We start from the raw sequence: 14,974 nt of genomic DNA, 5'->3' as shown, positions 1-14,974 counted from the left end.
AACTTTAGCCGAAGCTTCGTCAGCGGCCACCCTTCCTAGTGGTCCGATGTGTGTACGGAATGGATGCTCTGATGGTTGGTGATAGTGAGGATAGAATAGAAGAAGAGAGAGAGAATGGATCAAGTTATATTAAGTTTAAAAAATGGTATAGAAAAACGTTATATTTGTAATTAAAAATAAATAATGGTAAAACTGTAATTAAAATGAAAACAAAAAAAAACAAAATCACCCACTCAGTTCAGAATGTCTGTATCTGAGTCCAACAAGCCCAAAGGCCCATCCAATGTCGAGAAGGCCCATGTTATTCTAGATTGAGATTAGGACTCTCAATTAAAAGACGGTAAGCCCTAATTAATTGCGTTGAATGAATATTTGGGCTCTAACGGCCTCATCTGTCTCATCTCATCTCCGAATGACCTAAAAATCAGAAAAGGACAAGTCGCATAGTCCCCTTTGCCGGGCTACGAGTCTACGCCGGACCCCCAGCTCTCCGTCGGGTCCCCATTCTCTCGACAGTCAATACTTATTTCTTCATAGATCTCAATTAGGTTTTCCAAACCAATGCTTATGAACTCCTTTGTCTGACCTGAAAGATCACTCATTTACTCAACCATGGCGGATCACCATCACCATCTTCAACAACACCGTCCTCACCGGCTTAAAGTGCCTTCACGCGCCGTCGCAGCTGCCCCCACTACCTTTGTCACTACCCCTACCACTTCTCGGCCGTACCCTGTTTTTGCTTTCGCATCTTCAACCCCGACTACTTTAGCTACTCCATCAAAACACCGTCTTTCGTCCCTAAGCTCGAAATCTTCAAACTACAATAACAACAACAAGTCTTCGCTATCCTTTCTGTTCCTCCTCCTCTTCTCTCTCCGGTCTCTTTATTCACTCCTCCCTTTCCTTCGCTCCTCTCCTTCTTTTTCTTTATTCCCTTTCTCGTTTCTGGTCTCCCTTCTCTCGTTTCTTCTCACTTATGTTTTCTCTGTGTTCACATCGTTCTCGTCCTCCTCTTCTTCCTCTACGAGAGACCCTTTTCACCAAAAGCAAAGCCAACCCGTCTTTTCTCTCACCTTGCTTTCTCTATCCGAGCATAGAATTTTAGTCGCCAGATCGATTCTCCTCGCCGTGGTCTTTCTACTTCGATTCCAAGCACTTCGGTACTGTGGCACTGCCGCAATGATTCTCGCCGAGTTGTGTGGAAACATGGCGGCGCGTTTCGTCGGCGAGGGACGGAATCTAAACATGGGTGATCAAAATCTATCCTCCAAGGTTCGTGGATTTCTAGCTCTGTTTCTTGGGTTGTTTTTGTTATCTCTGAGTTGGGATCGCATTGAATGCTTTCCTTTTTCGGCCAAGTTCGTTGATAAGTTGGGATTTTCTGTGTTTCCAAGAGACACTTGTCTGAGAATTTGGCCAATGTTGCTCCCGTTTCTTTCTGGATTTTTGGGATGTTATGAACGTGTTTCAATGAACTGGGGAAGTATTAGGCAGCTGGGCAGAAAACGGGTGCGATTAATTTCGTTGTTTTTCACAACGGTTGTGCTTTTCTTTCCTGCTGTTATTAGTATGCTCATGTTTGAAGCTGAGGGAGATGGCTTTTCCTTTGGAAATTTGGTTTGGCCTCTGGCAAACACGGTTGTTTTTGGGGTCTTGTTGACTGAGAACTTTAGTGATGAGAAGTTAGTGAGTTCTAAGGATTTTCGCAAGGAGTTTGTGGTCACCTTTGTTTGTACTCTTGTTTTGGAGTTGTTTTATTTTCCGGAGCTATCACTTTGGGGACTATTGCTCTGCGGTCTACTGCTGTATATAGCTGTTCGGGAGTTGGATCCTTTTTATTCAAATCATCTTGAATTGGGATTGGAGTCTCCTGAATCGTTCATTGAGCTTATTATGAAGCCTATTCGGCACATTTTGAGTGAAAGGAAATCAAGAAAAATTGCACTTTTCCTGATGATCAACACTGGATACATGGTTGTGGAATTTGTTGCTGGGTTCATGAGCAACAGTCTGGGGTTGATATCAGATGCGTGTCACATGTTGTTTGATTGTGCAGCTCTTGCCATTGGACTATATGCTTCGTACATATCAAGATTGCCTGCTAATAATCAGTTTAATTATGGTCGTGGGAGATTTGAGGTTCTTTCAGGATATGTTAATGCGATTTTTCTGGTTTTGGTTGGATCACTTATAGTGTTGGAGTCTTTTGAAAGGATATTGGATCCCCAAGAGATATCAACTAAAAGTCTATTAACTGTTTCAATTGGAGGGCTTCTGGTTAACATGGTTGGATTAGTCTTCTTTCATGAGGAGCATCATCATGCACATGGTGGATCATGCTCACATTCCCACTCCCACAGTCACGAACATTCGCACGATCTTGTTGGTCATGATCACAAAGGGTGTGAAAAGCATGAGGAGAGCATCTGTGTTTCTCACGAAAGCCATGAACCGCACAGTGATGAAATTCATGGACATAGTCATCACATGAACTCTGTCAGCTCTAAAGATAATAACCAGACTGGGATTAACAAGTGTCATGATCACCATCAACATGGCCATCACGGCCATGGTCACTGTCATGATAACCATGCACATGATCATGACCATGACCACTGCCATGGTCATGCAGATGCCCATACCCACAATCACGATCATGATCATCACCCTGGTCATTCATGCCAACATGACCACTCGAGGAGCAACAAAAGTCACCAGCACCATCAACATGAGCACCATTGCCATGGTCACGATCACCATGACAACCACGGCCATGACCATGGAGACAGCAATCAGCATGATCTTCATGACCTTATCTCCAATGGAGAACAATCGCATAAGGATCGTCATCGCCACATCGACCACAACATGGAGGGCATATTCTTGCATGTTCTGGCAGACACCTTGGGAAGTGTTGGAGTTGTTATATCAACCCTCTTAATTAAGTACAAAGGATGGCTTGTTGCTGATCCTGCCTGCTCTATATTTATATCAGTCTTAATTGTATCTTCAGTTATCCCATTACTCAGAAATTCTGCAGAAGTTTTACTCCAAAGAGTCCCTAGGGTGCATGAGGAGGATTTGAGAAAAGCCTTAGCTAAGGTTAGGAGGATGAAGGGCGTGCGTGGCATTCAGAACTTGCATGTATGGAGTTTCACAAACAGTGATGTGGTTGGAACTCTCCGCCTTCATGTCTCAGCCGAAACAGTCAAGGCTTCTGCAAAGACGGAGGTGTCAGACATACTACGTGAAGCCGGAATCAAGGATCTGACCTTGCAGATTGAATGTGCTAGGTAACGAGCTCATTAGATCTTACTGACTCGTCGACAGAGACTAGCATATTCACCAAGGTTACACAGCCTATTATTAAAGTTGGATTATTTTTGGTCGATGCAAATGTGCAACCTTCTCTAATGCATGTCATGTCATGATAACTTCATCAATCAAATGTATCTTAAGAGTCCGGACAACATGAGATGGAAGCTTCATCAATCAAATATCATCTCTGCCTAAGATCAGCTGCAACATCATGCATAGCATGCATCTTTTCGTCTCTCCTAAGGATGATGATTCTTTTTCATCTCACCATCCTAAAGTACAACAATTTACTTGGTTATATGTTATTTATGCATACATGTAAGAAATACTCGAAAGGCAATGATTTATTTGCTTACATTACTGTAGTTCATGGCGCATTTAGTTGTATTAATATATGTCCACTGTTGGACTCTATCAAACACGCTTTTTTTTCTACTCCTCAACAACATCCTCCAATGCGCTGATATAAACTCAACATAATTGTTTAGAGTGAGACTAAACATGAGAACTCAATTGAGCCCATTAAGTTAGATGTAGCCAGTTTCATTCATCATACAAAATAAGCTCATAAAGCTTCTTGGGAAATGTTCATTGATGTAAAAAACACTAAAAAAATATCCTTGCCTTTAAAAGAAAAAAAAGAAGAGAGGGGCTTAGCTTCATTTGCAGGGAATGAAAGAAATGGAGCTGTTCAAATCCCAATGGGCCATATATAGTAGTAGGGAGATAGATGGCGGAGAAAGGAAGTGAGAGTTAACATGAAATTAAGCAAGGGAAATTTTACACTATATGTTCTATAACATACTTAACTTTTTTAAAATTATAACTTACTCCCCAAACATATGCCATTTCTAATTTTTTTTGACAAAAACACCCCTAGCATTAAACACTCTCTTCCCAACCAAACTCTCTCATTTCTCTCAGTAGAATTTTCTCTCAACCGAGCACACCCCTCATATTCTCACCATCTCTCTCAGGCGAAGCTCTCTCTCCTCACAACCACCGTAGCCACTTTCTTCTCCATCGCCGACAACGGTAAGTTAGTTTTTGTGGATTTTTTAAAAAAAAATTTGAATCGTAATGTATAAAATCGATGAAATAGGTTTGATTTTTAATCTTTATTTTGCAAAAATGTAGCTTAAAATGGGTTTGATTCTATGTGTATCATTTTGGAAGATTATGTTTAAATTCTGCACATATTTTGTGGGTCGATGTTCATTCGATTCCACATCGATGCCATTTCGATGCTTCATCGATGGTAATTCGATGACATACAGTGCATGTGCAGATTTTTAAATTATTGAAAAGTTGTTCATCGATGCGCAATCGATGCTCCATCGATAGTATTTCGATGGACCAGTAAATGAAGGCGATAGTCCATCGATGTGCAATCGATGGTATATCGATGTCATTTCGATGCTTGCATGGTTTTCATTTTTTTTTATAAAAATCGATGAAATTTTGATGCTATGTCGATGCGATGTCGATGGCTTTTATATGTTTTTATTCGATGCTCCATCGATGCCATTTCGATGGTTGTTCGAGCACATTAATTTGATGTTGATGCATCGATGCTTATTCGATGTTATGTCGATGCGATGTCGATGGCTTTTATATGTTTATTCAATGCTCCATCAATGTTATTTCGATGCCATTTCGATGGTTGTTCGAGCACATTAATTTGATGGTGATGCATCGATGTTTATTCGATGCTATGTCGATGCGATGTCGATGGCTTTATATATTTATTCGATGCTCCATCGATGCTATTTCGATGGTATATCGATAGTATTTCGATTCCATTTCGATGGCACATCGATAGTTTGTTTGTTTATTTGTAAAATCAATTTCGATGGTATATCGATAGTATTTCGATGTTGATTCGAGGGTGGCTTAGTCAGTTGTATATCGATAGACCATCGATGGTATATCGATGGCATTTCGATGGCATTTCGATGGTATATCGATGGCATTTCGATGGTATATCGATGTCATTTCGATGGAATTCGATGGTATATCGATAGCATTTCGATGGAACATCGATGACAACAACAGACTGAGTATTTTTTGTAAATTCAACTAATTCTCTTTTTTTTGGATATTTTGCAGATGCCACCCAAACGTATCCCACCGCTTGAGATAACTATAGAGGATCATTATGTCGGTCGTATGACCTATAGGGGTTCTGGGAGGTTAACAAAATTGAAGAAAAGATTTGAGGAGCATGGATTTTTGGGGAGGGTGAATGAGTCTGTTTTTGGACCATTCTTGATAACTCTACAAAATAGAGTTATTTTACCACTTTTTATGTGTTAATTGTTGCTTAGTTCTTGAGTTCTTAATTGATTTATTAAGTTTTTAAGTAATTTTGAATTTATTAAGTTTATTTTAATTTTATAGATTTTTGTGTATTTTTATTGTTATATTATTGTAAAATGTTATGGCTTAATTATTTAAAATTAATATTGTTAAGTTAGGAGTAAAAAGATGCAATTTTGAGCTTCAGTGTTTAAGTAAATTAAATTTTAATTAATATTTTCATTGAACTTTTGTTGTATATTTCATTATTGAAAATATTTAGTTTTAATTTAATTTATGTTTTTTTTATAGGGAATTTTTTGTATGTTATTTGCTCTTGAAAAGTAAGAAGAATGGTGAAAAAAATGGCATTTCTGTAAAGGAAAAGCAAGGAAAGTGGCATTTTTCTACAGCCCAGAAGCTTCAGGCCCAAGCCCACATGCTCTCCACGCCAGCTGTCACTCCACCAGCCCTTCACAAGCCAAGCTGCCTCCTGCCACCTCACGCATCACACCCAATCTCCCAGCCGCATGCTCCTCAGCATATATCACCTTCTCCAGCCGTACAGCCCAGCTCTCCTCAACACTCAGCTGTCTCACGCCTCTTCATCACCAGCCAGCACCTTGTCGTACGCCCCAAGCACCCAGCCGAAGCCCAATTTACTCCAGCCGCCTGGGCCCTCTTCAGTTCACTCCCCAGGCCCACGAAATTCCTTCAGCAATCTGCCTGGCTCAATTTGCACCCATGCCAAGACAGCCAAGCTGCCAATAGCCACCAAAATGCCAAAAATCATATTTTTTCTTCCCAATATTATTCACTCAAATATCAATTCACTCTTCCCTATTTTTCTTACCTAAATAAACATTCCTAATTCATTTTTTTACCCTAGCTTTTCACTAATCTTTTACCCAACCAAACATTTCATCTTTCCAATACTCTTAAACTTACTCTATTTATCCTACCACTTCCCAACACAATTAAATTAATCAATTTATTTATTTTAATTTGATTAATTTAATCTCCATATTTTGCCTATAAATAGAGTCTTGTAAGACCATTTGAGGGCTCTTCTTCATCTTTTTTTTAACATCTTCTACACTTCATATTTTTCACTATTTTCTCTCTACCATTTTCATCTTTTGAAGAGCATGTCAAGTATGTTATTTTGTAATTTTTATTTCAATCTAGTTATGAGCTTCTAATCTTTTTCAAAGGTTATTAAGATGATGATGAAGCAAAATGTAACTAGATAGTTTTTTTTGTTGTATGTTGATTTCCCATTTGTACAACATTGTTTATGGATTTTTCTATCAAAGATATGCATTTTTCATCTAGTGTTGATTGTTAAAGCATATTACACTTAGTTCTTCATTATGCAAAAATATAATATTCTTTGATTAAATGTTTTTCATTAAATTGTTCACATCTAATTCTTAGAGCATAAATATCATATTTTGTCTAAACATAATCTCTTTGATTTTTTGTAGTTTCATTAGGTTGTAACACAACTAATACTTATAAATTATATCTTATATGAGTGAAGAAAAATCCTACCTTTTTGAAAGAGTAACTTGTGCTTGAATAGAAAATTTATTGTGAAAAAATATATAGTGTGATTTATTTCAACTATATCAAAACTTGGGAATCAATATACTTATAAATACTATTGAACTTGCATTTTGTGGATTCTAAAATCTTAATCTTATTTTACATATCTCATTTGAAAACCATTTTTCTATTTAATCTTAAATCTTTTTATTACTTGTCTTTTATTTTTCTAAAACAAAATCTCATCAAATATTTGGAACTAGGTTAGAATATTCTTGCTTTGTTTGAAATAGTTTCTTTTGATGGTAGTCAACTCCCATGGGTTCGACCTCGTACTTACATGAACATTATATTCCGAAACGATTCGTGCACTTGCGAGTTTAAATATTAAAACACCCTCCTTTGGGATTCAACAATTCTTCACAGCCCCTGCCTTTTTGTTCTCGGGGGCATTGGTGCACACACTGCTTTTGCGAAAAGGTCAAGTCTCCGCGTGGAGATGAGGTGCACTTCTTGATGGGCCCAAACTTATGTAAGTTTGGGGTGCATGAGTTTGCCATTATCATTGGCCTGAGCTACTCCTGTCCACCACTTGCCGTTGACATTCAACATCACCTTACTTCCTCCCGCCTAGTTGATACATATTTCAATGTAGAACTCGAGAAAGACATTAGGTTCAATATGTTGGAACGAGCTTTTAGTATGTGCGATGTACCTGATGATTTGTACAAGCTCGATTTGGTTTACTTTGTGGAGGGGATACTATTGGCCGCTGAGAACGACAATGCTATTTGGCGAGATTCATTGTCGATGGTCGAGGATTTAGATTATTTTGAGAAGTATCCGTGGGGATCCCTTTCATTCGATACAACTGTGAAACAATTCAATAGAGATATGAAAGCGATTGGTGCTACAATACCTTGTAAGAAGGCGAAGAAGATCACTAAGGTGGAGTCTTCTAAGGGTGTTCAGGTGGAGGCAAAGTACACTTGCAAGGGGTATCCACCAGCCTTGCAATATTGGGCATACGAGATGATTCTTGATTTATAGAAGGAATATGCCAAGCCCTGTGGATTCAAGTTCCTTAGGATGCTACAGTGGGAGAGCACAGGCCAGCCGAAGCATTTGCATTTGAATGATGTACTTGTGAGGAGACATATAAGTTATATTAAATTTAAATAATTCAAGAACTTTTGAATTATACTAATCAACTTATGTCGTTTCTAATTTGCTTGTTTTGTTTCAATTACAGTTGTCATGCATTTCTATCCTAAGGCCTCGACCAAACGAGCGAGACTTCTTCGATGCCATATATCAGAGGACAGAGGGGATGCTCCTAGGTATGCGATGCTGCAGGATATGATCCATCCTGAACCAGAGGATGGAAGACCTTACGATCTTGAGGCAGAGGCTGCTGCGGTGGCTGAGATAGCCGACTCGCTAATCAAGTCATTTGGCCATAATCGTGTAACTAAGTATGATTAGTAATTTAGAGATTAAAAATTTTGGTTAAGATATAACGTTTCACTAAAATGTTTACTGTATACATTGGGATCCCAAAAATATAAATTAAAGGTCTATTACAAGAAAATATTTACAACTAGCCGATCTAAGCGGCAAAACAGGGTTTAACCCTAGTTCCTCTTTCAACCCTCGGTCGTGGGGGTCGAGCAGCCGCATATGTACACGTCGTCACCTAAGCTCTCTAACTCAAGGATGATCCAGCTTTCTTTTGCCTTTACCTGCACCACGTAGCACCCGTGAGCCGAAGCCCAGCAAGAAAACTCAATATGCTCATAAACAGTAATAACATGTCATCAAATCACAATGTGCATGCCTAGCAATAATAGCCTTTCTCATGCATGCAAGCAGGTGCAAACAAATGATTATGGGGTCCTGCACCTGAATAGATGACTAATGAGTCAATCTCTGGGGACCTGCTTCTTGAATAAATGACTAGTAAGTCAATCTCGGAGTGGGTGACTAATGAATCACACCCTGCATAGGTGACTAATGAGTCACGCTCTGTATAGATGACTAATGAGTCATACCCTGTATAGGTGACTAATGAGTCACACTCTGTATAGGAGACTGATGAGTCTCACTCTATATAGGTGACTAATGAGTCACACTATGGAGGTCCTATACCCTCCTAGCCATGTGACTTGTAGGTCACCTTAGCTTTTCTGGCTCTGGCTCTAAATAACTAACCCTTAGACTAGACAAGCGCTTTTAATTTTCATCGAACTTGAGGTCGGTCCGGCATTAATGTTCATTTGAGTCATTCAATGCAGATGTCGATTAGATCTAATATTTTATCTGCTTGCATTAAACACGCTAAGTCTGTTCTTGACTTATGAGTCAATACCATGTGACCAGTGCTCAGTACCACTGCCAAACTTGACTAATGAGTCACAGCTTCACAGTTGATACTGACACCATTGACAATTCTTACTAATGAGTCAGTGCCACGTATAAGTAAGCAATGCTACCAGGCATATATCATATGTCAAATATCCAAACGTAGGGCATTCAACATGCTTACTTAACAGTTGTTAGCACAATTATGATCATGCACAGACATAGAGACTCAAGCTCTGATCAGTCTCATATTCAACATTCATGGCATGCCCTAAACACATGTTTCTCATGCATCATATGCATCGCATTTAATCACCCGACATGCCTCAATAATAATCATACACAAGTGAGCAAGATTGCTAAGCATTTGATATGCTATCAATGTTCACATTTAAACATCCAACATGCATCAAGAATAGTCATGCATGTTACATATGGGGTGCAGTTTTCTTACCTTTGGTCCAAGCACAGGTTACCAATAAATGAGCCACAAGCATGATCCTGACTCCAAGCCCCTAGTGATAACCTAGTCACAACCACAAATGGTGATCCAATGAGTTCAAGTTTTAAAACCAATCCCGGAACCAAGACCTAGCCTCTGAGACATCAAATTTCACTAAACCGGGTAGTAGGAACAATCCCGAGGCCTAAGGTTTGAGTTCCCCTAACCAAAACATCAATTTGGCCATAAACAGCACCGCGGCCCCCTATCCATGCGCTGCGGCCCCCAACCCTTTGAAAACTCTCCACCTGCTTCTTCAAGCCTGGGCCGCGACCCAACCTCGGACCAGCCATTTTTCCCCGTTTTTAACCTTTTAAAACCTTCCAAAATCCTATCCAAACATCCCCATGATCCAAAACCCATAAAACCCAAGCTTCAATTCAATCAAAAACTCATCAAAACACAAAGTCCAATTCAAGCTTGAAAACTTTTAAAACTTAGAACTTAAAACTTGAATTACCTCTGATTGAGTTGTTTTCCAACTAAATCCTCTGGCTAATAAGCTTCTAATCTTTCCTAGGATCGCTATGCCTCAATCCTTGCTTGAATCTGAAACCTAGAACTCAAGTTTCCTTCAAAAATGCGATCGGGAGACGGAAATGGAACTTTGAGGGAGAGAGAACTTCCTGAACGTTCTTTTTTATTTCTTAAAAGGTTTCTTCAAGCTTAAGTAGTCTCAAACAAATCCTAACGATCGGGGTCCCGAAAACACCCCAGGGACAAAATAGTCAAAACCTCCAGAATTTCCCCCTGATCTTACAAACTCCCAATTTATCATCAAATACTTATTCCCATTACCCAATAACCCGGTAATGCTCTAAATACCCCTCGACTCACTCCGAGTCAAGAATAAATCCCATTGTGACTAATCCACTAGCATACCTCCTAGGATCGTCTCGTGATGAGTAACCTTAGCATAACCAATAATAATAATACACCACACATACATATCACATATATGTCAAATATGCCCGAAATGGCCAAAATATGAAAATCACCCAATTAATCAGAAATGGGTTCACATGCATATTTAATACACATAACACATGCATATTATCTTTTAATAGCATAATAAATCAATTATGGCCCTCTCGGCCTCCTAATCAAGGTCCTAAACCTTATTAGGAAATTTGGGGCATTACAGACTACTCCAGATACTAGTGCAGAACCTACTTCTGCTCATGCTCCTGGGGCTTATGAGGTTGTGTTGGGTGAGATGGCCAGACTATCAGGTGTAGTGGATGAGGTTAAGGCCACTCTAGGTATCGTCCTTAAAAATCAAGAAGTCATATTAGAGAAGCTGGCAACACTTGGTGGTATACCTACTCCTGCACCTACTCCAGCAAAGGATGTAGAGTACGACATTCTCCCCACATGTTACGAGCCTCCTGTTGGAGAAGCCACACCTTCTCAGCCAGTGCAGACGGTCTTAGGTACGACTAATCCATGAGTTTTTACATGTTTTGACGGTCTTAGATACTAATTGCTCCCGTTACAAGTAAGCGCACTAGACAGAGACCAGTAAGGTACGAGGACTATACTCCAGCAGCCAAGAAACCAAAGTTCAAGGACCCAGTTACGATCCTTCCTTTAAAGGTGTTGGATCAAGATATGTTGACAACTTTTAACCGATGGGTACTCGGTGAGATTGACAACAGCAGACCGAGGAAGTTGGAATGTTGTGATGGGACCCCTGTTTGGTTCTTGAAGTTGAAGGTGGCAAAATAAATTTCACTGATTGGATGATCACTGTATTTGACTCAGATCATTCCAACTTTAGCCATAATAAGTTGTCTGAGTTGATCGAGCTTTGGACTAGGATGCTTCCATCTTTACTCAACACTTCTGGTATGTTTAAAGGACACCCCAGGTTGAAAATAGCTAGACCGAAGATCACCGTTCCAAACTTTGATTGGCAGCGCATGTCCACTGATATTGTCCCACAATCTAGAACCAAGTATTTAGACGTACTAACTTCAGATTTTCATAACACTGTTATCCTTTAATTTTCAATACACTCACAAATGTGATTTCTTGGTTTCAACGGAGATTGCAGCGTATTCGCCATCAAACACTTGGAGTTTATTCTTGGAGACATTCCCTTATCATATGCCATCGAGGACCACATTCAGTACTTCAGGGATAAATTATGCATCGACATTTTTTATGAGAATGTGTACCCTTGATGTTAGAACATTTATTTTGATTTCTTTATGTTAGAACATTTATTTTGATTTCTCCTTAGTTTTGTATATAAAAAATGTCATTTCGATGGCTATTCAATGACACACAATAGTATATTTCTCCTTAGTTATGTATATAAACAGTGTCATTTCGATTGACAAAATCCATTAATACAGAAATAAATAGATTAACAAAGTCCATTAATACACAAATAAACAGAGTAACAAATTCCACTAATACACAAATAAAAAGATTAACAAGGACCATTAGTACCCAAATAAAAAGTTTAACATTGATACCATATATTTCAAACACGAACTTTACAAGTTCCCCTATTATGACATAGACCTCCACAAGTGCTGCACTTGTGTTGTACAACCAATTTATCTCCATTGGAAGGATGACGCTTCTTCTTAGGCCTACCTTGTTTTTTCTTTGGACGACTAACCGGGTTTTAAAAGCGCATGTGTTCTCACTTTTATTGTCATAATGTCATGTGGAACAATCCACTCTTCCTCGTTACCAGTAGGATATATAGGTTCTGTGTAAGAGGACCTCCATGTCTCAATTTTATAGTAATATGAACACAGTGAATAAAAGTTCACCCCTCGCTTAAGGGATCCAGATAGTGCATGAGCACATGGGATACCAATAATCTGAAACACGCCACATGTGCATGTCATATTTAGGAGGTTGACGTCACCATTCAGCTCACCATCTAACACATGGAACTCATGCCTCCCTGTTGCATAAAGGATCAAGAATCGAGCTTTCTCAGCCATATCCACAAAAATTTTCTCATAGGTCGGTGCAAGAGTTGTAGTTGTCTTCTCGCTAGTTTCTCTCCTATCACAGAACCAGGACTGCAATGTGAAGCGAATAAATTCAACGAATGTAGTTATCGTAAAGTTCCTAGCGTCTCAGGTCTTATTGTTGAAACTTTCAGCGTAATTGCTTGTCATTATATTATACCTAGTATCTAGGAAAACTAACATTTAATAGTAATGTACATTTAGAAGATTTCATAAATTAAAATACAATTCTCAATGACATACCTATTTCCAGGAAAGTAAGCACGGGACCACTTATCAAAACCCATGCCTTCTAGGTATTGAGCAATAGCTAGGTCTTTTGATTTGATTTTTTTGAAGTTAGCGTGGAACTCGGATTTCCTAAAAGCATATGCTGCATTATACATCAACACATGGCAATGATCAGTCTTGAATTTAGCAACCACATTCATACTAATTGTAGGAAAAACTCATTGCAGGATCTTTATTTATTTTCATGCAATTTACATATTATCAAACAAACATGCAAATTCCTATAACATGCTCCTATGAAATTGATACAAATACAGAGTAAAGTAAAAACTTACATTACGCAGCGGAACTGGAACAACTCCATCCTTCAATCTCTCTAACCCTTGATTCCTTTCTGTAGCAGAGTATTATCAAGAGATTGAACAAGATCAGCAACACAGTCTTCCTCACCAAGCCTTTGATCAACCTATAACTAGTGTGGGCTGGTTCTCAACACATGAGATAGAAATCTTGAAGAGAAGAAGAGATTGTGGCTAAGAAATGATTAGAGTGTCTAGGTTTTCACTTACCCAAATCAACTGAGACTGACTTGCTTTTGAAAACCCTAGATATCATATTCCTTATATAGGCAACTTAATGGGATTTATTTAAATTTAAATTAATTAAAAATAATAAACAAAAATAAAAGCATTGGGCTGCCATAAATGGACTTGGGCCCAATCTCTTTGTTTTGAATTTAAATCCTAACTGGGCCTAAATTCAAAACCTTTTATTTATTTATTTTTAATTAATTAATTAAATCCTTATTCAAATTAACTAATTATAATTTGAAACTTGATTTAATATTATTTATTTATATTGATACCAATTTATCAATATTAATAAATTTACCCAAAGAATCTCTTTTATTCTCTAAATCTCATATCTCTGTAAATTTTCCAAAATTGACCTAGTCAACTTTTAAAAATCCTAATTGATAATTAAATCAATTAATTGAGACATTCTAGATGATTTACTCAAAGGTGATGTAGGGACCATGGATCCATGAAATCAAGCTCCAACAAGTTACCGTGAATTTATTTACGAATAATTTCACTACCTTATTAATTCCTCGTGACTCCACTATAGACTCGGAATTGAACTCTTGAATTCATAGAACGTATTTTCAAAACCATAAATACGTTATCCATTGTTATAACCATTACAATCAGTCAATCCTCTATCGATGACTTACTAACGAGCTGGGTGCGAATTACCGTTTTACCCCTCATCAGTATTTTATCCTTAACTCCCACTAAGTTCCTTATAAATGATATTTCCGTGAACTTAATCACATAAATGAGATCTCAATCATTTAACCTTTTGAACAAAGCAATTAAGGAAATCATCTTTTCACTTCTCATACAGAAGTTATAGATTTCGTATCTATGAATAATACTCCCACTCAATTACACTAATAAATCTCCAAGATGTAAGTATGGGCTAGACCGTAGGGTAAGCTGGTAACGAACAAGTCAAAAGATTTAAATAATATAATTAGTAGAATATTATCACTCAGAATTAAGATCGACTTAATATATGGTCAACGTTGTGACATTGATTAGATTTGATAACAACGATACTTATTTATCAATCAATAATCAATATCGGTCCTAGTCCGATGTAACTAAATACATCCGATCTTATCTACTTGGTCGATGCCTTGGACAAGACATCA

General features: G+C 38.2%; 1 protein-coding gene across 1 annotated transcript; it reads left to right on the top strand.

Moving 5' to 3' along the window:
• The first annotated feature begins 402 nt into the window (after positions 1–402).
• LOC133818082 (uncharacterized) lies at positions 403–3,756 on the top strand. Its single transcript, XM_062250778.1, has one exon. It carries the CDS (start codon positions 613–615, stop codon positions 3,298–3,300), a length of 2,688 nt encoding a protein of 895 aa, XP_062106762.1. The 5' UTR covers positions 403–612; the 3' UTR covers positions 3,301–3,756.
• The last annotated feature ends 11,218 nt before the right edge of the window (positions 3,757–14,974 follow it).

This window comes from Humulus lupulus, chromosome 2 (assembly GCF_963169125.1).
Source record: "Humulus lupulus chromosome 2, drHumLupu1.1, whole genome shotgun sequence".
Classification (NCBI taxonomy): domain Eukaryota; kingdom Viridiplantae; phylum Streptophyta; class Magnoliopsida; order Rosales; family Cannabaceae; genus Humulus; species Humulus lupulus.
Note: the sequence above shows the minus strand (reverse complement) of the source record. Positions and strands in the feature narration are given on the sequence as shown.

Coding starts and splice junctions, on each gene's coding strand:
- LOC133818082 (XM_062250778.1), top strand. CDS start 613: ATGGCGGATCACCATCACCATCTTCAACAACACCGTCCTCACCGGCTT.